The following is a 22,964-nucleotide window of genomic DNA, read 5'->3' on the forward strand; positions in this document are numbered from 1 at the left end:
ATGCACTGAGTTGCTGCCATGTGACTGGCTGATTAGATATTTGTGTTAACAAGCAGTTGAACAAGTGTACCTAATAAAGTGGCTTGTGAGTATATAATAATATAGATTAGCCTCAGGGGATTTGAATGCATGGCTTACTTGTAATGGAGTGTTTTAACATTGTTGTATTGGTACTTTAGCTCATGAGGAGCTGAAAATTTCTTCCACCTTTAATTTTAATGCATAAAATAAACTGTGAATTTAAAAAGGTTTGAAACTGAATCAGATTCTGCCACCTTAACCGTGCCTGTGTAAATATCCTGTACTACAAACTGCAGTTTATTAAACAGTGGTTTAATGTGAACCTTGCTGGCTGTCACATTTCCCTGCCTTTAAGAAAAAAAAAAGATGCCACCTGTGGATCCCACGTGCAGGGGAAGCACAATTCATGTCTTTATTGCTCTGAGGCTTGTTTAGAGTGTATATTCATCAGTTGCCCACGCACACCCACTGTGCCTATCTGTAGCCCAGCGCTCCTGTCATCCTCCACTGCTGCCTCCTGTGTCGTGACAGTTCTCTGTTTTATCCACAGCCCCGCCGTCACCCTCTGCTCCCCTGGAATTTCAATCTCATGTTCTCTCGTTTCCTCTCTCCACCACCACAACCACCACCAGCAGCAGCAGCAGCAGTATCCTCAGCCTTCAGCTTGTCTTTCCATGTCTGCTGGAGAGTCATGAGCACAGGACCACAAAGCTACTCTTATTGGTGAGAAAGGAAGGTTGCCAGATTTAACTTTTTGGAAGGAAGTGTTAGATAAGTTGGTAAATTAAACAAACACCCTTTCTTAATATTACATGCACTCACAGTTTTTCTCGTAGATGCTATCTTGTGCTGAAGATGCAGTGAAACGTAATGTGTAGGAGGCAGAGCAGGCAATTTCCTTAATTCTAGAGATCAGGACCAATTCTAAAGATCCATGTTAATTACCCTTAGCATCTAAGTCCTATTTCTGCCTGAGCTGGAAGAGAGAGAGGAAAGCAGAGATAAAATGTCTATTTCCAGCTGTGCCTGTGATAAATGTGGCTTTATTAGCTGGTCCATGTATTTGCAATTAAACTGCCACAAGAGAAGTTCATGATATCAACACCCAAAATCAGACTGAACTGGGATTTACAGTGAGTTAGCAGCAAGTCTCTGTGAAATTAGTTAGTTCACTGAAAACTGCACCAAAACTCTCCAGTTTACTATCAGCTTGTCATGATTTTTGACATTTTTAGATTATAAATTTGGCTAGATCAATCGTTTGCACAGCGATGGAAAGTAATAAAGTACAGTTTTTACTTTCTTTACTTGATTATTTCTATTTTATGTTGCCTTATACTTCTACTCTACTACAGTTCAAGAGGAAATATTGCACCTTTTACTCCACTACATTTATTGGACAGCTGTAATTATTCATAACTCTTCAGGATAGAAAAACATAACTTTATAAAATACCATGTATCATTAAAGATTAAAGCAGAGTTTCCTTTTTGGCCTGTGACCCCTTACACAATAACACCTGCTTCTACCTGTTAGCAGTTCCACTAAAGAGGAATGTCCTTAAAAATTCTCAGATGTTTTATTAAACTATTTTTTTTTAGATAAAAGAGGTAAAATTATTATTATAGTTAGAGAAAAACCCCAAAAATGAATGCAAATGTGTAGCAGAACATTGTTTTTTTGTTTTTTTTCCTACCTGATTAATCACATCACAACCCCTCAGATTCATCTTGTAGCTCTTAGAAGGGGGTCTAACCCCTACTGAACTAAAATCTCTTAAAAAGGATTTTGAATAAGGACCTATGGTAATGTGAGGTACTTGTACTTAAAGTAAAGGATCTGAACACTCCACTGCAGAACAACTCTTGAATAAACCTTGTTTTGTTGTGTTGCCTTTATGGAAAAAAAAAGCTTCTGAAAAATTCATAACAATACCAGACCAGAAGTATCTTTGTTTTATATACACATTTATATTATTATGTACACTGTACAGATTTCAAAAAAATAAATGGTTGATATTTAACATTGTGCACCCCACGGATGTGTGACTACAAAGAGAAAACGGAGTGAAAGAGGGGGCTGAGTGATACCAAGAACAGACAGATATCAACAACCCCAGTGAATACTGATGATTTTTTTCTTTTTTTTTCATACAGTACACTTCACAATCATTTGTACAGTATATAAATTAAAATGTTGCTGGTTAACCTCTCTTTGTCTCAAGCAGAATGCCCTAAATCAGAAATGCAAGCTTGTCCGCTGAAATTTACCAGTGTGTGGTATTTGGCCAGTGAAGAGTGTAGAAAGACGATTTTTAGCTCGGTTTCTTCAAAACTAAAACATACCAAACCCTGACTGATTTTTAACCAATATTGAAGTTGCATCGCTCGAAGTGACTTTCACGAAGCCTTTGGAATGTAACGCTTTGTCAGCAGCACTCAAAATAATGCCTTGTTTAACACACAGGGCCATCAGGACAGACAGATGACTGTGTTCCTGGTTATTTTGGGATGCTCCGATGCTCTGCTCTGACCTGAGACGTAGCTAACAGCGATGCAAAGAGGTGATGATTATCTCCTGTCTCACCTTTTTTTCCTCCCCCCTCCCTGACACCTGGAGAGGGAGCACATATGGTGAAGAGCAAGGCGTGGCAGGGTTTATAAGGCACACACAGAGCACTTTGTGCCAGAAAGCATGTGTGCACAACGGGGGTGTTTCGGGGGAACGTCAGCTGTGATGTTAGGGAGCCACCCTTGTTTTTTTTTTTGGCCTCGGTGAACCAGATCGGAAGGACACAAAGGACAAAATGTCGGTAGCTGCTTCTGTCTGAACTCAAAATCTGGTGTACGGTGGTAAAAAACAAACAAAAAAGGACAGGTTTTATCTAGGGCTGTTGTAAAGCTGGTTTGTGACATTTTTCGTTTGACCTTCACTCTCAGCTTGTACATAACAGATTTGCCTCCTCCCAAAATCAAACATCCTTTTAAACCACACATGAGGATAATGACCCTGATATGAAGAGAGGTTTGTTCCAGCATTGTCATCAACAAGTGCAGTGATTCTTAAAGAAGTGACAACTTTTAAAAAAACATATTTCTTTGTACATCTGGATTGTTTCATACAGAATAAAAACGGTAAACAATGTTGTTCTGTATTAAACTGGCAAAACAGAACTCAGTGCAGATATACACACAGAGAGACTCACAGTAAATACAATCACACAAACTAAAGCTCAAATACTGACACTCACGCACAGTGCAAACACACACACACACACACACACACACACACACACACACACACACACACACACACACACACACGCACACACACACACACACATCCAGTAGACAAAAACGAACAGTGGAATGTAAAAAGACTTTTCACCCAGATATTATTACTCTCGTTTGTTTCCATTCATCCACTTAGCACGTGTCTATATGGGACTTGGGGGAGGTCACAATCAGGCAGTTAAGCAAACAACTGGAAGACTGACCTGTACTTAACTCAGCAACATCAAAACACAGGTCTAATATCATCTGTGGACTCACTGTGCTCTGTAACAATGAAAAAAAAAAAAAGAAAAAGAAAAATGTTCTCTGGTAATGCCTATTACAGGTTTATCGCAGGTATACAGGTTTATCGACTGATGTAGTTGACAGACACACTGTAAAATGGGTCTTTCCAGCTTTTTCCTTTTGACTGCAGTATGCTCAAATTATTAAAATGTATATTTGAAAAATATTTAGATGTATCTGACGTATTTACCAGAAGACTGTTTCTGGAACGAGAAGCTGCTGTTGAATTTATTAAAAGGCATTTCAAATAGAGTGAGCACTATGAGATCCTACTGATCTCCTTTGCATTTGGGGATGGCAGCAGTGACTTCAGGGGATAAAACCCACAACATATACATAAATATATATATAGATAAAACTGTCTGTCTGGCTTGGTGTTGCCACTAGGGGGGCATTAAAAAAGACTGTGTGTCTGTAATTTTGAGTGGACTGACTCTTTTGCCTGAGTGACCTCCCCTCAACTTCAACAACACAAATTCTAACAATACCTAATTTTTCTTATTTGCCATCTTTATCAAGGGTAATGCTATTTTCAACAAGCAAGTCCAAAATCCTCCCTCATTCACTCACACTCACACTCACACTCACACTCACACACACACACACACACACACACACACACACACACACACACACACACACACACACACACACCCATTAACCCACACTTCCACATTTATGGAAGCTGGCTTTTTGCTTATTTTCTGTCTGGAAGAACAGGTTGATTCTCTAAGTTCTTTTGAAAACCAAAAAATAAAACACAACATTAATCATTTTACTCTTTTTTTTCTGTCCATCGGGATCTCTTTTCCAAAAAAATAGGAAAGAATTTTTTTTTTTTTGACACTTGCTTTCCTGGACCAGTGTTAAATGATCACATCCATATCCTTCTTTCTTTTTTCTTTTTTTTTTGTTGAGGAACTTCATTTGGGGTTACAGCACATCACCCACAGCACGCACAGACGACAAAAGGTTCCAGCCAAGGGAGAATTATTACAGCGGTGCCAGAGAAAGAGTGAAAAGTGAAAAAGATCAAACATGAGTTGAGCGACAGGGTCCAGTTCCAGTCCAATTCCATTTTAAATACAGGCCATCACTCTTCTATGGCCTGCATGGGCTTTCCTGATTTCTCAGGCATTTTAAGGGAATGGAGGAACAGTGACGGTAACAGAAGAGGACGTGAACAAAGAGGTGAGGGGCAGAGTGGAAGATTCCTCACTGCAACACCAGATGTAAGTGTTAAATGGGTTGCGGAGGTCAGTGCCATTCACACCCAGGTGCATGTCTGAATGCAGTCCGTCTTGCCGCCGTAGAGGATGGTTGGAACATCAGTTTGATCCATTTTTGGTTGGTAGTTTGAATTCATGGGTGGCAAGAGGTACTGCTCTGATGTTAAACACTGAGAATAACTGATAAGGTGGAGGAAAGACAGAGGGATAGCTTGAAAAAATAAAACATTTCATAAAAGAGGGCGGAAGGAAGTGAGTAAAGACATTTTTAAGTTCAGACAAAGAGATGAGAGGGGGTCAGGAGGGAGTCAGAATTTGACAAGGGTTGAAATTTAAGGATGGTGTCACGAGGACTGAGGGCAGGGGATATCAAAGAGGCCTGAGAACAAAGAGATGACACACAGTTCCTGCAGCTCGAGGCTGCAGTTAGGTAGTAGGGGATATGTGCTGAGGGCAGGGGATGAGCGGCTGATGCTGAATTCTGAGGGGAAAAACACTGTAGGCAGGTTGGTTGCTGGGTCCCTCAGGCCTTGAGAGCATGCCACTGGGCCACGGCAGTACGAGGATGACCCATCATGTCTTTCCAGTGTTTTACCTCTGCAGGGCCACTCTTCCATGAAAGATAAATCTGTGAGGAAGAGAGAGTCAGTGTAGCTCATGTAATATCACAAAGAGATTGATGGTATTTGTAAAAAGCCTTCCCAAAAAACAGTGGGGTATTAAGTGAAAAAAAAAAAGAATTTATCCAAATCCAGGGCAGAGAAAGAACCATTAGAAGAAGAGATTTCACTTGCTGAAAAATACTCTGAGAAAGGCTAATGCTGACACTAATGAAGATCAAATACCGAGTCTTTAAGTAATTCTCATGTAGAAAGACACTGTACATATCACAGGAAGTACTGTTCAGGTTTTCAGAGTCCTCCGACCAGTTTCAAGTTATTTATGAGTGTCCTATAATAAGCAACACATTATAACTGCTGTGTGTGGGTGCAGATAATATACAGTATGTGGTTAGAATGACATGTACAGAATCTGCAGTTAACTGTAGATGTGTATGAATGATGGAAACCTTAGTAGCTTACCTGTGCAGCACACAGCTCAAAAAATATTCTTACAGCCTCTGAACAAGAACTTGATCTGAGCTTTGGGGTCTTTTATTTTAGACAAAAACTGAGGCTCTATTCTCCACTGTATATGTAAGAGAAGTGGATATTTGGTTTACAATAAACAAATCAGTCGGTATGCACAAGGACTCAGGACGGGTTGGAGCTGAGCTGAGTATCTGAATCAGTAATGCAGTAAAATTAATGTGGGTGTGATAACAGAAGACCAGAAGCTAATGCAAAGTTCTATTTTATGGGTTTGTAAATTTCCAATAATTTCCTAGGAAGTTTCCTGAAAAGACCGATGTAATTTGGCAATAATTATAGCTGTAGCTGAGACAGTGTTAAAGTGGTACACTTCAAAGAAATTAATTCCAATTAATTGCTAAGCTAGCGTAGCCTAGACTCTGAGTGCACAGCAGCTGAGCTGAGCATGCAAAAAATGTGACTTTGTCTGTAGGCAGCTGCACAGCTGAACATATATGAAGGATTACATTTCCAATAATAAATGACTTATGAATTATTAATTATTTGTGCTTGAAATCGAGCAATTCTTTCCAAGAAGTAAATCTAACTGACCACAATTAACTAAATTCTGCAAACTAAAACAACTCTCAGAACTTGTTCCTCTGTTCTCCATAATTAGCACCAAGTTACACAGTTTTATGCCAGGGAACATTCTGAGAATGAATTAGGAGTTTATTAGGAAATTAAAGACCCTTAAACAAACTAACCAATTAAAGATAAAACAAACATGTTGATGAATTTGACCATGGAAATCCATACATTCAAAGGCTAATTTGCACATCTTAGCCTTTGTGTACGCAATAGATCCTGAGAAACTTGGACTGGCCAATCTTCCTGTCAAGGAAAATGGACAATAATACAATATGATCAGTATTAAAAAGGGATATTTCAGTTATAGTTTGGAGAGAATCTGGAAACACCCTCTAGATTTAGCGAAAATGGAAATTGTACATTTCGTGAGGGTGATTATCTTTACATTTGAGAGTGTGTACCTGCATGTGCCTGCATGTGATGCTTATCGGTCACTGGTGTAAGTCTAAATAAAACTGGTTCACACTCAAAACGAGGCGTTTTTTTCTCCTTTTGTTTAGATGCAATTTAGATGATGGGTGTGATTGTTCCAGCAGGGGTCAGTAGAGACTGGCTCAGTGATCAGCTGCTGATGGTCTGTCACAGTCAGAATAACACGAAGGGTGAGAAGAAGAAGAAAAAGAAGAAGAAGAAGAAGAGGAAGAAGAAGAAGGAAGAAGAGGGAAGGAGATACCTTTCCAATGACATCATTGCGACTGAGCCTGTCCTTGTCCATGACGGTGATAATTATGGTGGTCTCCCTCAGCACGTGGGCAGGCACGTCAAAGGGGAAGGACTCGTTGAAAACAGGGTTCAGACAGCGCTTCATTACCACCGTCTTCTTCTTCTCCACTCGCTTGTCCTTGTGCATCAACCACACTTTTACATAGGGGTCTGTGGAGAGGGAAATGCAGCTGTTTGTATGCTGCTCACAATATCTCAGTCCTGCTTACTATAATTTAATGCAATGTTAGTTTGTGTGCTCTCATGGTTTTCATGTTATTTTATAGCAGCAAATCATTTTGTTGGTTTTATTTTGAACCAGTGATGATATAGAAGGACAACACTAAAAAAAAACGAGGGAGATGAAGGAACATTTATACCAGAAGTGCCTCCAATGTCCATGGCTTTGAGGTTGCGGGCTTTAATGATGCTCACAGTGATGGTGTTGGCTGTGGGGTTGTAGCACAGAGACACCAGCAGATCCCCTCGGCTCCCCTGGAGAAATCATAGACAACACCAAACTGTTTACTTTTTTTATCCCCTTTACACATTGTTCTCTCTTCTCGTGCTCACTGTCTATTTCAGTTTCTTCCTCTGGCTCTCCGTGTTCCCTCTACCTGTCAGCCTCTCCATATTCCCTTCAATCTCTTCTCCCACCAGCACGCTGCCACATCTCCCTGGGAGCCAGGAATGACATCACCCGTTATATTCTGTCCCATCGTCACTTTCCCCTCCTCCCTCTCCTCCCTCTTCCTCTTCTTTCCTCTACCTCCTACCTTCCCTCCCCCGTTTCCTTCTCACTCACGCTGCCATCGCTACATGGTTTCAGCTCCTTCCAAAAAGTCTGCATGTTTGCCAGGTCCAGTTTGTTGAGGGGGATGGACACCTCTCCTATGGGGTCATTCCTGCTGAAGCGGTCGTAGTCGAGAACCTGCAGGTATAGAGTCCTCTGGACCACCTTCTCATAGGGGAACCCTGAGAAAGAAATTGACACAACACCGTCACAGTGATACACATAGTAAAGAAACAGCTTAAGAGTGCCTGCATCTGCTGTGAGCATTGTTAAGTTCATGTTTAAGGTTTTAGGAAAGCCTCCTCCATCAAACCTTCAAACAGGAAGGTCTCATTCCAGTGGGGGTTTAGATTCTTCCTCTTGACTTTGGTCTCCAATTTGTGCTTCTTGTCTGGCAGCAGGTAGAGTTTGACAAACGGATCAGAGGTGCCGGAAAAGTCTTTAGCAGGCAAGTCCTGTCCCTTCAGGATTTTGACGGTGAGGGTGGAGTCCTGAAAACTGTATCCAACACTGAACTGTATACGACCCAGCTTCTCGCACACTGGACCCTCATGTTCGTCTTCCTCCGAACCTGGAGACAGCTAAGAGATACAAGAGGAAAAGGAGACTTTTTTTTTTTGGTTTCATTCTCAAAGGTTGAACCTGTGACCACAAAGTTGTTGACAAAACAATCTAAAATCAAGCTTCACTTACTCACTTGTTTTTGTCAGTTTTACAGTCTTCATTTGCAGACTGAGCTTGCTCAGTTGCGTGGAACTGTTGATGTGCAAATTTGCCCTCACTCTGAATCCATGTTGACTCACTGTCAACAGCTGAGCTTGGCACAGGTCAACACGAGTCCAATACTGTGTCCAAAATCACTCCCTGTTTACTGTACAGTGCACTATATTTACTGTATAAAGTTTCATTTGAGTGTCCAAATTCTGAGTATATAAAAAATAAGAAAAAAAAACACAATCCCAAGATCCAATGTGTTGCACGTTATAGTATTATAGGTGTGTTAAATTGCTGTTGAGTAATTATTGTCACCGAAGACTCCAAATGATGATGATTCATAAGTGTCTGAAATTTCAATTTACTGCTCACTGAGTGAATTACTGAGGGTCTATTCTCTAACAGGGAGAAGTGAATGAGTAAACGAGGGAGTGATTTTGGATACAGCACTAGAGCCCCTCAGAGCTTGAGTTGAGTTGTTTTAGAGGTGCTGATTCAACTTCAGCGTGGACTCCCTTGAAGTTCAATCAACACCTCTAAACCAGTCTCAACAAAAACTGAACTTTGATGGAGGTAGAATTTATTGCAGGACCGATGTATTAAACTGCTTTAGTTTTAACTCCTGTAGTTGCTAAACTGGCAACAAAGTGTGAAAAGGTGTAAAAAAATATGGTCCCATCTGAAATGTACAACTATTATCAGACCACAGGGTCACACTTGGCCATATCCACTGCGTTGTTCACACACAGATAAAACACTTTCACGGGAGTTGACAGGTGGTATGGGAGACTTGGACTCCAGTCCACAGGGGGCACTAATTTGGGCTTCAACATAAAAGCTCCTAACTAGCAAACTAGCATAATGATACATGTCACATGGCCGCTGTGCGACAAGGACACAGTGTGTCCAGGGCTGTGTGGAGATGAGAGGCAGATTATCTGCTGGTAGACAGACCCTCTGACTGATGGTGCTGTGGCCTGGAGGGAGGGTGAGAAATCCAGTTTAAAAAGTGCTATCTGATGGGGGAAGAGCTGGAGGCATTACTCAAGGAGCAGTTCCAGAAATTTAATATCCAATTCCATATTCTCCCACACATTTCTTACGGTTCTGCTCAAACTCATTCTCCATGCTGAATATGATCACTTTTCATTATGCAGTCCTCCACCCAACAGCTGGCCTAAATTGCTTTTCCCCCTTTTCTACATTTTGGCGCGCTTTCTTTCTCCCAGAGTCCTCTGTTCTCATTCAGTTCTTAAATTCTTCTCTTTAATTTCTTTTTCTGAAACCCAAACAACCCACGTGCAGTAGATGCAAATGCTCTTGGAGCACAACACGTGGTCGGGTCTGAGTAACATTTTAAAAGATAAATCCAATGATATTCTGCATATCTGATATTAAGAGATTTTATGACATCCACACATCTGTGGAGGTTTATATGTGCTTTATTTGTTTGATGGCTATACCCTATTTTTATTATTATCAATATATTGCAAGTACTGTTTGTCTAACTCAAAAAAAAAAAAAAAAAAAAATTAAGAAGAGCCACAAATGAGCCACATGTAACGCTGGCTGACGGCACTGTGAACATGAACAAGGACTATGGCTTATTTTCAGTCAGGCCCCACATACACCGTCCTGCTGCTGTAAATACTCACGAGCCCATAAAATGTGTATCATCAGTTTCAGTTGCCACTGTTGGAAGTACACAAAGAAACTCAACACAGTGGCACAGAAACCCCACTGCCAACTAGAGGGTAATTGCAGAGTGACGCTGACACACCAGCGCACAGGTATAAATGCTCAAAACGGCGTAGGCCACTTGCATAGGCTCAGTCCATCCTACATAGAAGTACTAACCTCGCTTAAGAATGAACGGGTTTGGTGCTGAGTGCCGCATATACTGTAGGCTTGGGAAGTCAAAAAGTATTGAGAGGTGGAATAACTTTCAAGGGATTTACTGACAATAATAAATCTAAAAAAAAAAAAAAAATTGAACATCACCAGCCTTGTCCTTCAACAAATAAAGCACATATAAACCTCTGTGAATGTGTGGATGAGTGATGACACAAAGGCAAGGACACATTCACACTACTCTATCCAAGGCTCTGTGAGCATCACACAAAATGAAAGCCGTGTCAGAGAACATCCTGATACAAACCATGTGATGCTGACAGGACCTCCACCCATCGCCCCATAACCCCTATCACCTGAGACGCTTGAGAGGTTTGGATGTATATATACTTTGATGTTCAATGCCATTTCACAGCATCCTTTTTCTCAATACAGCGTGTGGAAAAAAACGTCTGTATATTCTGCCATTGCTTTTCCTGCAGCAACACAAGTGGCTCAAAAGTGCTAGATGGGTATTTTCAGCATGAAAGGAGGGTTGTGTAATATATAGACGCCTTTGGCAAAACTGCCCAGAATGAGTATTATCATTAAGCACCACCACTGTGAATTCCTCAGACACACCATGAGACCCACATAATTACACACTGCTCATACCCATCTCTGCCATATTCTCGCAGCACCCACAGCACTGCGTGTTCTTTCATAGCTAATTACCGAACCTCGCTGAATACGGCGCATGTCCCCTCCCCTCCCAGTGTCTCACTTCAGGGTGATTACTGTATGTTTCTGTTAGCTGAGATGCTGTATGGCAGTAACTAACTGTGTTGCTCTACAGGTGGGTGAGATGAGTGGGATGAAGACAGTACTTTTTGAGTGATGAAAGACTTGGGAGGAGGAAACACTTCTCATAGGATTTCACACAATTGAACTGAAGTGTGTAGGCTTTCTTTTCTCACTGTCATCTCTAGAACCAACACAGTGTATTATATACTGTAGGTGTTAGACAAATAAATGTAAACACCTCACACAAAACCAACCAAAATCAACTTTGGTCTTATTTTTGTAGCTTTGGCCATCATCTCCATCAGTTATGAAAACAAAAAGTTGCTACTGAAGTAATTACTGTGATCTGGCAAGCACGAAGGTCATAATTAAACCGGGAACTCGGTCTGTAAACAGTGATGGATGTTTACGGCAGACAGTTTCAGAAATGATTTTAACACCTATATTTTCTCTTCCAAATAAGTTTGGCTGAAATGGGGTTTGGCTTAAAATCCAAATGATTGTCTGACTCCTTGTGTTTCTCACCCCACTGGACTTCTTTTTAGCAGTGTTGCCATGTTCCCAGATCTCAGCCATTAATTTGGTAAGCAGAGCATTATTAATACTGAAAGGAGCAATGGACAAAACTGCAAAAATAGGATGCAAATTGTAAGAGACTGGAAGTATCCTTAAACACTGAAATTTAAATTATTACAAATACTGCTATAAAAGTGAGAATCAGTATCAGTATTTGTTACCTGTACATACACTTTGATATGTCAGTTTTTCAGAATTGCTCTGCGTGAACTGATGCATGCTTCATTTCCATGAAAAGTGAGCAAACCTTGTGCTGATAAAGAACATGTGATGCAGTGAGTAAGTGGACCTTGAGCACGGTTTGTTTGGTCAGCTGCTGTTTGCATGGTCAAGAATGAGCTGTCAAGCCTGATAGTCAGACTGCATCCAACAACAGGGTCAGCTGCTGCAAGTTAAAAGCGAAGCAACACAGACATAATGAACATAAACACTGAATAGGAGATTTATATGTCCTGCTAAATTTCATTTAAGCCAATATAACCAGTGTTTACAATGGTGATTAATAACTAATAGGATGAAGTTCTATTTTGAGGTTTCCACATTATTTCCTCTGCCCCCTTGGCTCATCTTCCACTTCCTTGTCTCAAGGCCTGCATGTAACATTCATCTTAGATTAGAAAAGATGATGTGGAAGCACCATTCAAGTCTCTCAGCCATCTCATTTATTATGATTTAAAAGGCTTTGCTGACAACAGTCCTCCTCCTCTTAATATAGATGAGTTCGGCAAAGCAGAAAACAGACACACCACAGATGAGTTAGTGGTGTATCAATAAAAATGTGTCTCATGGGGTTGTGTTGATATTGTGTGTTACCATGAGCATGTCACTGGTGACTGAGTTGGCCAAGTCAGAAACAGAGGAGTTGGCATCGTGGCTCGGCCCCTGGCGGCGTCCGGTCTCATCTGGGGTCTGACCTCTGGGGCTACTGCCTGGTTTGTTACCCGGGGTCCTGTTAAAATGGACCCAAACACACACACATTAACATTAACATGCTCACATGTTGTTTCCTGTTTCAAAATGACAGTGATGCCCCAGTGAACAAGAGGTCCATAAGGAAATGTTTTGCCCAAGTTCAGCATGGAACAACTTGACCTCAACCCCACCCAACACTTTTGGGATGAACTGGAACACCAACTGTGAGCCAGACTTTATGTACCAACATCAGTACCCAACTTGTCTAATACTCTTGTGGCTGAATAGGAGCAACCTGGTTCCAATATGTTGTGGAAGCCTTCCAAAAAATGGAGGCTGTCATGTGAGACTCTTGAGGGAACACGGAAGCCTGCAAGGCGAGGGCTGTGTGACAGAAGGAGGCAGCCAAAAACATAAGTAGGCTACTTTTCCAATAGCCTTTCCTTGCTAGGTTGTTTGTATTCTAAGAATGTAACCAGCAGAGAGGCACACAACACGGTCATCCTTAATAAATCTGTAAAACTTTCTACAGCTAAGGGAAAAACAAAGTTTGTCAACAATCCTTTGGGCTTTTTGTGTTATTCAACCTCTGCTGTACTTTGACAAGGTTTTGCCTTGTTATTCTGATAGGAAATTTCAGTTCCAGTCTATATGCTAAGCTATGATAACAGGGTGTTGGCAGTAGCTTCATATTTACCATACAAACATAGGAGTGATATCAATCTTTTAATCTCACTCTTGGTAAGAAAGCAAATGAGTGTATTGCCAGAAATAGCAAATTATCATTTTTACTGCCAAAGATTTTAGATCAAGTTGTTCAGTTACTTTCAAGTGTCTGCAAACTTTTGGCCATGTAGTGTTTGTCTCTTAAGCAACAGAAGCTGTGGTGTGCTTCACTGATGTCAACTGCAACAGGATGGGACTAAATAAACATACAAACAGTCACTGAGACAATTTCTAGCTATATTTGAGTATAATTTGCCCCAAAACTTAATGTGACACTATGTCATCAAACAAAACCAAGTTCATAGTAAAACATCTTTAGAAAAAAACATATATATATATATCTGACTGATAAACCTTGAAACAAAAAGAGAAAAAGAAAATGCTAAAATTAGGAAAGGGGGAAAAAAAACGGCTCCTGGCTCATATTATGTAACAATTTGGTAGACAGGGAAAATACAAAGATCTAATACCAGTCTAGGCGTATTGACAAATAAGACTAATGAGCACTTATCGCTGCGAGAGAGACGGCCCAGGGAGAAGAAAAAAAAACAAAACCCAGTGCAAGCAAGAGCCAGAGAAACAGATGTGGTGAGCGAGTGAACAGGTGGGCTGTAAAACACAAAGGTAAAAGCAGAAGCGAGATTAGACGATGGTATTGTGGGAAAGATGATCCGAGAAGGAAAGATAAATTTGAAAACTTATCTGTGCGCAGAGGTTGAGAGGAAGTGAAGGAGAGGATTTGTCTTTGTTAAGACTTGGAGGATTAATAGAATGAACAAAGTGAGGTTACTGACTCAAATTAATGTGAGACTGAGACATTGCTAGGCACACACAATAACACAAACACACATTGGCTGAAAAAAAAATCAAGGAGAGAAGGGAGATGGGATAAAAGTCTGGAAACAAAACATATCAGATTTGGTTTGGGTAAAGAATCAGATGCTCTAGAGCAGAGAAGGGAAGCAAGCTGACACGTTACATGGGCAAGCAAAACAGAAGGAGGCTGGAGAAAGAGGGGTGAGAGATGAACAGGGGTTGTTGAGCAAAGAGACAAGCAAAAGTAGAGCGAGCAAGAAAAACAGAGGAGGAGAGGAAGAGGAGAGGAGGAGAAACGGATACAGCGTGGAAGAGAAAAGAATTGATTCGTCACCCTGCATTTATTTCCTGTGATCTACAGGTCAGAGCACCAACAATGCAGCGCAGTCTGAATTCAAAATGTAATGGTTCCTGTTTCAGAGGCTTCTGAAACATGACTGCATCATTTCGCCAGCAGCTCAGAACTAATGTTTGCAGGACAGGTTAAAAGAATATTCAATTACAGCTTCTAAGAAAAGCCCCCAACACATCAGGAGACAATGTGTTACCTTAAAAATAATTACATAACACATGACAGTCACACACATAACACTTGGCTGTCTCGCTGCGCCAGTGACGCGATTCCCACCTTCACTGTGGTGTTTCATGTTCAAGGACGATACCCACTGCTTTAAGATAAGATAAGATAAGATAAGATAAGATAAGATAAGATAAGATAAGATAAGATAAGATAAGATAAGATAAGATAAGATAAGATAAGATAAGATAAACCTTTAATAGTCCCACAATGGGGAAATTACACTGTTACAGCAGCAAAGAGAAGATGCAATAGGGTACAGGCACTCAGAATTTACAGATAATACAAATAGGACCTACAGTATCTTAGCCTGTTCACTAAAAAACATGTAAACTTTGTATTATAGCTCAATCATTTTACAAAGCATTTTAGAACATTTAAAATAAATGTCCTTCTTTCCATGCAGCCTACAAGAACAAAAAATGAATAACTAAATCAAGTTTGTTCCTATTGTTTTGTATGTGAATTGGATAGTTATGATCATACAGGTTTTTTTTTTTTGCAGGAATACTTCAACTTTATATAATTAGTTTATCTACAGTGATGCGAAGCTGATCTTAGCTCATACATAGACTTACAGTAGGGCAAAGATTATATTCAGCTTAGTCATCCAAAAAAGGTTTTGACAATAACGCATACAAGAACAGGGTTTGGGTTTTCCAAATGTTCTTTGCACAGAATTGTTCATTTTTCTGGATGGAAACTGGACAATATGGAGAATGTCTAATAAACTGTCATAACCATATGATCTTCTTCATGTTTTGAAACATATGTTTTCAGCATGTGGTTTTAGTGGAGACTGGTTTGATAACAGTCAAAGCAATTCTGACCCTCTGACATTTGAATGTCAACCACCAACACAGAGTTATTAGTGCATGAAAATGTTCATGATCCTTCTCACAGTGGGTATACCCGACTGGTTGTTTATCTTCCAGACAGATTTTTTTTTTTGGCACAACAGCAACCACCTGAACTTTAAAGCTTTCATTTTTAAAAAGCCCTTAAGATGAGGATTGCTGAGGATTTGTTTCAGATGCTCTGCAAAGCTACTTGGATGACTCTTTAGAGGCATTCCCCACTCTGCCTATAGAGCACATAATATATGCCTGTCAGCTGGGTCTCTACCCAAAGAGTCTATAAATGCTTACTTGTAGGAGGGCTTGGCTCAATGACAGCCCATTGAACCCTACTAAATCAACACACAACACACAAGACAGAGACCACATGAATCTTGAACAATCAGCCTTACATAAACACATCTGGGGATTTTCTCCATTATTTACTATGGAGATTGCATTTCTTTCTACTATGCTACTGTGAATAGGTTATAAATCATCTCAGCCATGCAGAGCACATGCAGTACCTTAACACAGTGCATATAACCACTGTTGTAGTTAAAACAGGCCTGCATATATAATGAATATTTTTTTCCTCACTTTAAACATATCCACCATTTGAGACTTTAGATTCTTTTTAGGAGTGCTCAAGCACACTTAAATTTCATCTCAGCACCCCTAAAAAATAACAGTAATTATTATTTTTAATTATGGATTATTAGCTAGCTCAGAGATAATCAGCTAATGTTAGCTCTCTGAGCCAGGCTGCTTGCACACTTGCCAGAAAAACAAGCTAATTGATGCACTTCATTATTTTAGTTAAAGCAGTCCAAAGGTTTCTTATTCTGATAGAATTGGGATTTATGGTATATTTACAGTACATCTATGGACAGTGAACTGAAACACTGGAACAAATGCTCTCTCATTAGAAATGTCTTTCAGTGTTTTTCAATAGGTGGATGTAAGATGTAAGAAAGGGAGACATTGTGACTTTTGCCAGCTGACAGGACAAAGAGGAGGATAGAGAGAGAGAGAGAAGGAGAGTGGACAGGTAGTTGAAATCACATAGTTATGATGCCAAGCCAACTTCTGTTCTGCACATGTTCACTGGAGTGGACTCCATATTGATTTCATATAAATAAGCAGTGTATTATTTGCAGTGTACTGTTATCAAATCTGGATTTTTTACATCACAAATACTCAAATAAGCTTTTATTTATGATCATGTTCTAGTTGAATACAATGCAATACAACTACCCAACAAATGAGGTTGTTTCTGAAGGTAACCTTGTGTACCTAATTGAACTGAGGTTTGCCAAAGTAAAAGGGTTTGAATAGTTTTGAAAACAGCATATCCCATTTTTCATTTTCTTACAAAATATTTAGAGGTGTAAAACTCATGTTGCTTACTACTAATTCCTTAGTATTATTATTGTAAATTTAAATATCATATATAACAAACTACTATACATTAATTGTTATCCAGCGAAATGAGTGACTTAGCAGCGAGGTTGAACACTTTTGCTAGGTACTATATGCGCGACACACTCTCATTAATGGTCGGGCCCCCCACAAGGTCTAATCCCAGGATCACCCCTGATATCCACTGCTCTGTCTGTCTGTCTAATAAAGCACTGAGCCAACTAGAAAGTCAGACTGCTTTTGTAATATTTACATAAATATGCTGCAACATCAAGTCAAATACTGTCGGCAATGGAAAAAGTTTGTTGGAGAATAAACGAACTGAGCAAATACTGTGACTCTTTACTTACTATCTAACCTGAGACACACAGACACGCAATTATGTGTTCAGCTGCCAGACAGACAAATGAAAAGTGAGAACTGATGAAAAAATTGTGTTAGTGAGGAGATTATATGCACCCAAATCAGCAATTAACCAGGAGAAGATGACGTCTGTCAAAAAGTAAAAAATGAAAGCTAGTTTAATTCCAGTAACGGAAAGTAAATCAAAGCAAAATGATATCTCACTTCAGGCTGACGACCTACTTCATCAACTAAAAACATAGAATCATTAATTACATAGATGCTATCTCTTTATAACATGTGTACATTTAATTAACTAGTCAGAGCCAACTCATAAATTTAACTACCAAGAGATGAAAACAAAATTATGACTACTATGCCAAATAAAACCAAAGTTAAAACCAGACCAGGAATGTGTTCATAAGTGGAAACAGGTGCACTTTTCCTTCACTGAATTTTGAGACTGTCCTCTTAAAAAAACAAGCCCATAGGTCATTTGTGGCAGAGCAGTTTATTACAACCCACAGTTTTATTGTTTTTTTTTTATTATTTTTGTCATATTGTTATTAGGCTACTGTCATAATTATGATAAACAATTTCTTTATTTTATTGAATCTTCTTTTTCTCTGTGGGTCTTCTTGCAGGTGTAAAAGTGCTGCTGTTTTCTTGTTGTTTGCATGATGTGTCATTTTGAAAGCGAGTTCAGCGCTGTCATAAGCACTGATGAAGGTTTTATGCGGAAATGCGTCTGCAGTGTTGTCAGTTAGTTGTAAATAAAATTCTCCGAAATGATCAAAACATGAGATGATTCTTTCCCCTTTTTTTACCACTTCAGTGCTGCCTTTTTTCTGACTTTGTTTTGGGGAAACAAACAGATGAATCAGCATAACAATAAAAAGAAAATCAGCACTGCTTTCCCAAAGGATTCGCATGAGACAAGTACAGTTGTGGAGACATAGTCACCACAGATTAATGTATCGTGACATGAAAGGCAAATAAAGACCTGCTGCTGTACAGAGTGTCCTCAAATCACGACTGTTTACACGGCAACGGCCCGGGGGACATGGGGCATTTGGGTGTGGTAGTGAGGTGAGTTCATCCATGCGTGTAAATATACATATTTACTCACCCTCAAACATACACACACACCTGCACTCACACACGCACACAGACTGCAGCAGGGCACTGGTGCCGCATAATATCTCATCCAGACACGATAACATCCTCAAATCAGCTTGTTGATATGAAGAAAATGATGAGAGATGTTGCAGAAAAACTGAAGAGGGAAGAGGAGGGGTTGCTCTCGTTCCATTCAGTTAATTCTCAGTAAAAACAACCGAATTGTTCTCACTGCAGTCATTCTGATTCAATGAAAAACAGACTAGACACCAACTCAGCATTTTTGCAATCATTAGAATGTAAAAAGTTAGTGCACATGTATCATACCACGGTGTTAAACTTTGGAATTTATCTGAAGCAATGAGTTGCCCCTTTCTGCCTGCTGGTGACTATCTCGTCTGAAACACAACACCAGTTACATAATTCATCCTTTAGAGGTTGTTGTAACCATGACTACTGAAATGTGTGCTCCCACTTAAGGTTGTACTCACTACCATCATGCATTTTACGCGGGGTTGCAGTAACCATGGTAACAGGAGCCTTCAAAAGAGGGCAGTAAAAAATCCAAGGTAGTTCCACAGAGAGGGCCATATAGTGAAAATAGCAAAAAGCCCACGGGGCAAAGGGACCAAACCTTTAGAAAGCCTTTGAAACACACTCTTTGACTTCCCTCATACCTACTCTTCTCTAACCCCCCTGTGACCCTGCGAAAACACCACAGCACACACCACTGGGTATGTGTGAGCTCATGCTGAAAATGGCTGATTCATAAATGCCAAAAAAAAAAGAAAAAAGAAAAAAAGAGCAGAATAACCTCCAGCTATGACACTCAAAACAACAGGCAAAGACAGCAACTATGGAGTTATCTTCTTCCCTTGTTAATAAAACAGCCTGGCTCATCAGACTCAAACAAACTCTGATCTCACCCCACACTTCACTTTTTCCACGGCATGGGAAATGCAAATGAACTATGAGCAAATCTATAAAACAAAACAAATGAGCACACACACACGTGTGTAATCCACCTGAAAGTTGAGGGCAATGTCCCTGGAGAATGAACACCTATCTGATGCCTTGAAATTCATAACACTGACCTTTGACCTTATGGCCTCAACCTGGGCCTGAGTTGTAGGCCATCCTTTGTGTTATTGTGCAAAGCAGGTCATTACATCCCAGGGGACAATGCAGGGACATCTTATCTCCTCCTATGTTACACGTGTACGTGTACACGTGTCTGTTGGAGAGGCTGTGTGGCATTTACAGGAGAAGAATTTAAATTAGCGTGTTTTTGTTTTTACACACACATGTCAGCCACCAAATCTTTGCTTTTTGCGACCATATTGTCCTGCTCCATGTCTCCTCATAGCTGGGACTTGGGAAACTAATGGGATTTCTGTTGAGCACTAACATGCAGCTGCCATCTGTTTGCTTAGAGATGGAACCAAAAGTATTTATGCACACTTTATGAGGAAGATGTGTTTTTTATTTTCTAAATATAACCACTCTCAGGAGTGAGAACTGATCAGAAAAAAAAAAAAAACTATATCAAATGCTTAGCAATAGAACATTCAGTAGAATATGTCTCATATTACGTATGTGCTCAATTATCCCTTTAACGTACGCCACTACATAGGTTTGCTCACAAGTCCTTATGTTTCACTTCAACTTATCTAAACAGAATATATAATGATCTTACAGACTCCTTCACCACATGTTTTATCAACATAACGGGGAAAACTATCAGTCTCAAAATAGTGATACCGAAAGCATCAGGAACATGTTTACTGACAACACATTTCATATGTTTCCCCATAATATTGTAGCAACTGCAACATGACAAAGTTTAGCTGAAGACTTTGGTCCTTTAGGATGAAACAAAATGTGTTTACTTTATTAACCTTTAAGTGAAATCACAGTCTTCCCCTAACCTTTACCAATGTGCCTGTGTGTGGTTGGGTTCAAGGAACAACCTTGAACCCAACCACACACAGGATTCAGATGCAAACCCAAGGGGGTCGTTTTCACAGAGATGTTTTACCCTTGTCTGTAGTGCTTGGCCATTGTTAATCTAGTCTAATGCAGTCTAATGGTAGACAGTTTCACAAAAATAAAAACGGACTTATTTTAATGCTAACTCAGCCTTGAAGAGCTAAGATTTATGTTTTCAGTCAGTAACACCTGCTGAGCAGTGGCCCCAGATGCCAAAGAAAAGGAAAACAAGGCTCATCATTTGTGGCTTGTTAACTATATTGTGGAGCACGTAATGAGAAGGGAAGGAGTTTTTAGAGGTGGTGTTAACCAGTTGGAAATAAACAGCAGTAAGGACACTGTCAGTGGTTTTAATTTGCCCAAAGAAATTATCCTGAGCCTGAGTTAGCAGAAGAACTGAACTCTGCCACATGAAGAAGCTCTGTTACAGGTCTGCACTGAGCTGAGACATTATGAAAATTGAGGGGTTCTTTGTATTGTTTGCTCATAAAATTTCCTTATGTGTTTAAGTTTGAAAAAAGTCTCCATTTACTCAGAATGAGCATAATCAATAACATTTATGGTCAAAATGTAATTGGCAAAACAAATTAGTAGTATGGTAATGTAATTTCTAAGAGACAAGGCTGAATGAGAGGATTTTTTCTACGGTGTGTATGAATTTAATAAAACAAAATTATGATATATCATTAAAGTTCAGAAGAACACTTTAAATGAACTGACTAAATAATGATCACCCAGAGAAGAACTACACCAACAGAAAGTCAGAGAGCTCATTTGAAAAAGCTATTTTTGTTGGTATTTTACCATCTGTCAGTTTCAGTTATCCTTCTCTGAAGTCATGCCAAAATAATCAAGTTAAGACTGCCTTAGGATATGAGATAAGTTATAAAGTGACAAAGATTTATTGCATGCTTTTTTTTTATAGCTGGCTTCATGGGGGAAAACAGTATGAAATAATATTGACTTCCTTATCATTTAGGTGAATTAAACGAGCGAGAAACAGAGCTGAGATTAGGTGAGAATAAAACTGTGAGCCTAAAACCAAATACATTTGGAGCCAAACCTTCAATCTTAACACTTGCAACTAGTACATTTAAGGGTGATACAGAGTTGTTACAGAGAGCTGATGGGTGTGTGGGCAAATATACTGTATATATCAGTGCATGAAAACTGTCCACAGGGGAATCTCATTCCTTTTTCTGATGTTCAGCAATGAAGCAGATTTATCAGAGTCTGGCCAAGCTGACAGTCACCTATACTAACAGGGGAGCGCTACAGTGACATCATCCCGTCACAACGCCAGTCAACACCCTCAGGAAAGGTTGGATTAGGTGAATAAGAAGATAGTGGAATGGAAAAGGAGAAAGGAAAGGAGCCAAACTAGCATAACAACAGGGCAAAGACAGAGAAAGGGTTTAATAGACGCAATTAAATAAAACGTGGTGGAGAGACTGAGAGAGAAGGCAGAACTGGAGAGGGAATGAAGGAGAGATGAGGAGACAACGTCTTATTGAGAAAGAAAATGAGGGCTACAGAGGGTAGAGAGGAAATTGATGAGGTGGATGGGGAAAGGAATGGGAAGGAGAGCAGGAGGGAGGGAAAGTGGATGGACGGTTGAGAACATGAGGAATGAGGGTTACCAGCAGGGCCTGGATAGGAAGCGTGTCTCCATAAACATACTGTATCTGGGTCTTGCTGATCGCACACTAGCCCTAGGAGACCATGAAACACAATATAGGTCCCATGTCCCATGATGGATGACGCCTAGGCTCCAATGTCAGCCCATTCAGCGCTCTACACCAACAGGGACAAATCACTCAGCCACCGCCCCCCTCAACACGCAGGCTAATACAACTAATGGAGCCATCTGCAGTGTTCGACTGGCTTGATGCTCTTTGAATAGACTTCTGCTGCCTGGAGTTGTTGTTTTTGTAAATTACGCTCCGTGCATGATGAGGGAAGTAGAATGACATGTAGTGATGTCATATCCTTTTCAAAATTAGAGAGTTTTTTTAGTTTTTTTTTCTCCCCTCCACCACTCACTGTCGCCTTCGCTGTGACGTCCACCTCACTTTTCTTTCATGGGCTCTCTTAAATCAGCTCCCTGCTCGTAGCCACAAGCAGCAACCAAGGAAATGGTGAATGAGCTCCAGACTTAGATCTGACAGTTTTTTTTTTTTGTTTTTTTTTTTTAAAGATGGCTCGTTTGTGCTGACCTACATCGCTTTTTCTCTCCAATCATCTTTCCTCTCGGGCC

General features: G+C 40.0%; 1 protein-coding gene across 1 annotated transcript in view; it reads right to left on the reverse strand.

Moving 5' to 3' along the window:
* Positions 1–2,063: 2,063 nt before the first annotated feature.
* syt7b (synaptotagmin VIIb) overlaps positions 2,064–22,964 on the reverse strand; it is a 33,937-nt gene continuing 13,036 nt past the window's right edge. Inside the window, exons 4-9 of the mRNA XM_041044473.1 lie at positions 12,782–12,917; positions 8,358–8,625; positions 8,057–8,226; positions 7,632–7,746; positions 7,223–7,422; positions 2,064–5,456 (exon numbers count right to left, since the gene is read on the reverse strand). Of these exons, the coding sequence (XP_040900407.1) occupies positions 5,352–5,456; positions 7,223–7,422; positions 7,632–7,746; positions 8,057–8,226; positions 8,358–8,625; positions 12,782–12,917 (994 nt within the window). The 3' untranslated portion in view covers positions 2,064–5,351. The remainder of the gene's footprint in view (positions 5,457–7,222; positions 7,423–7,631; positions 7,747–8,056; positions 8,227–8,357; positions 8,626–12,781; positions 12,918–22,964) is intronic.

Source organism: Toxotes jaculatrix, chromosome 1 (genome assembly GCF_017976425.1).
Source record: "Toxotes jaculatrix isolate fToxJac2 chromosome 1, fToxJac2.pri, whole genome shotgun sequence".
Classification (NCBI taxonomy): Eukaryota; Metazoa; Chordata; class Actinopteri; family Toxotidae; genus Toxotes; species Toxotes jaculatrix.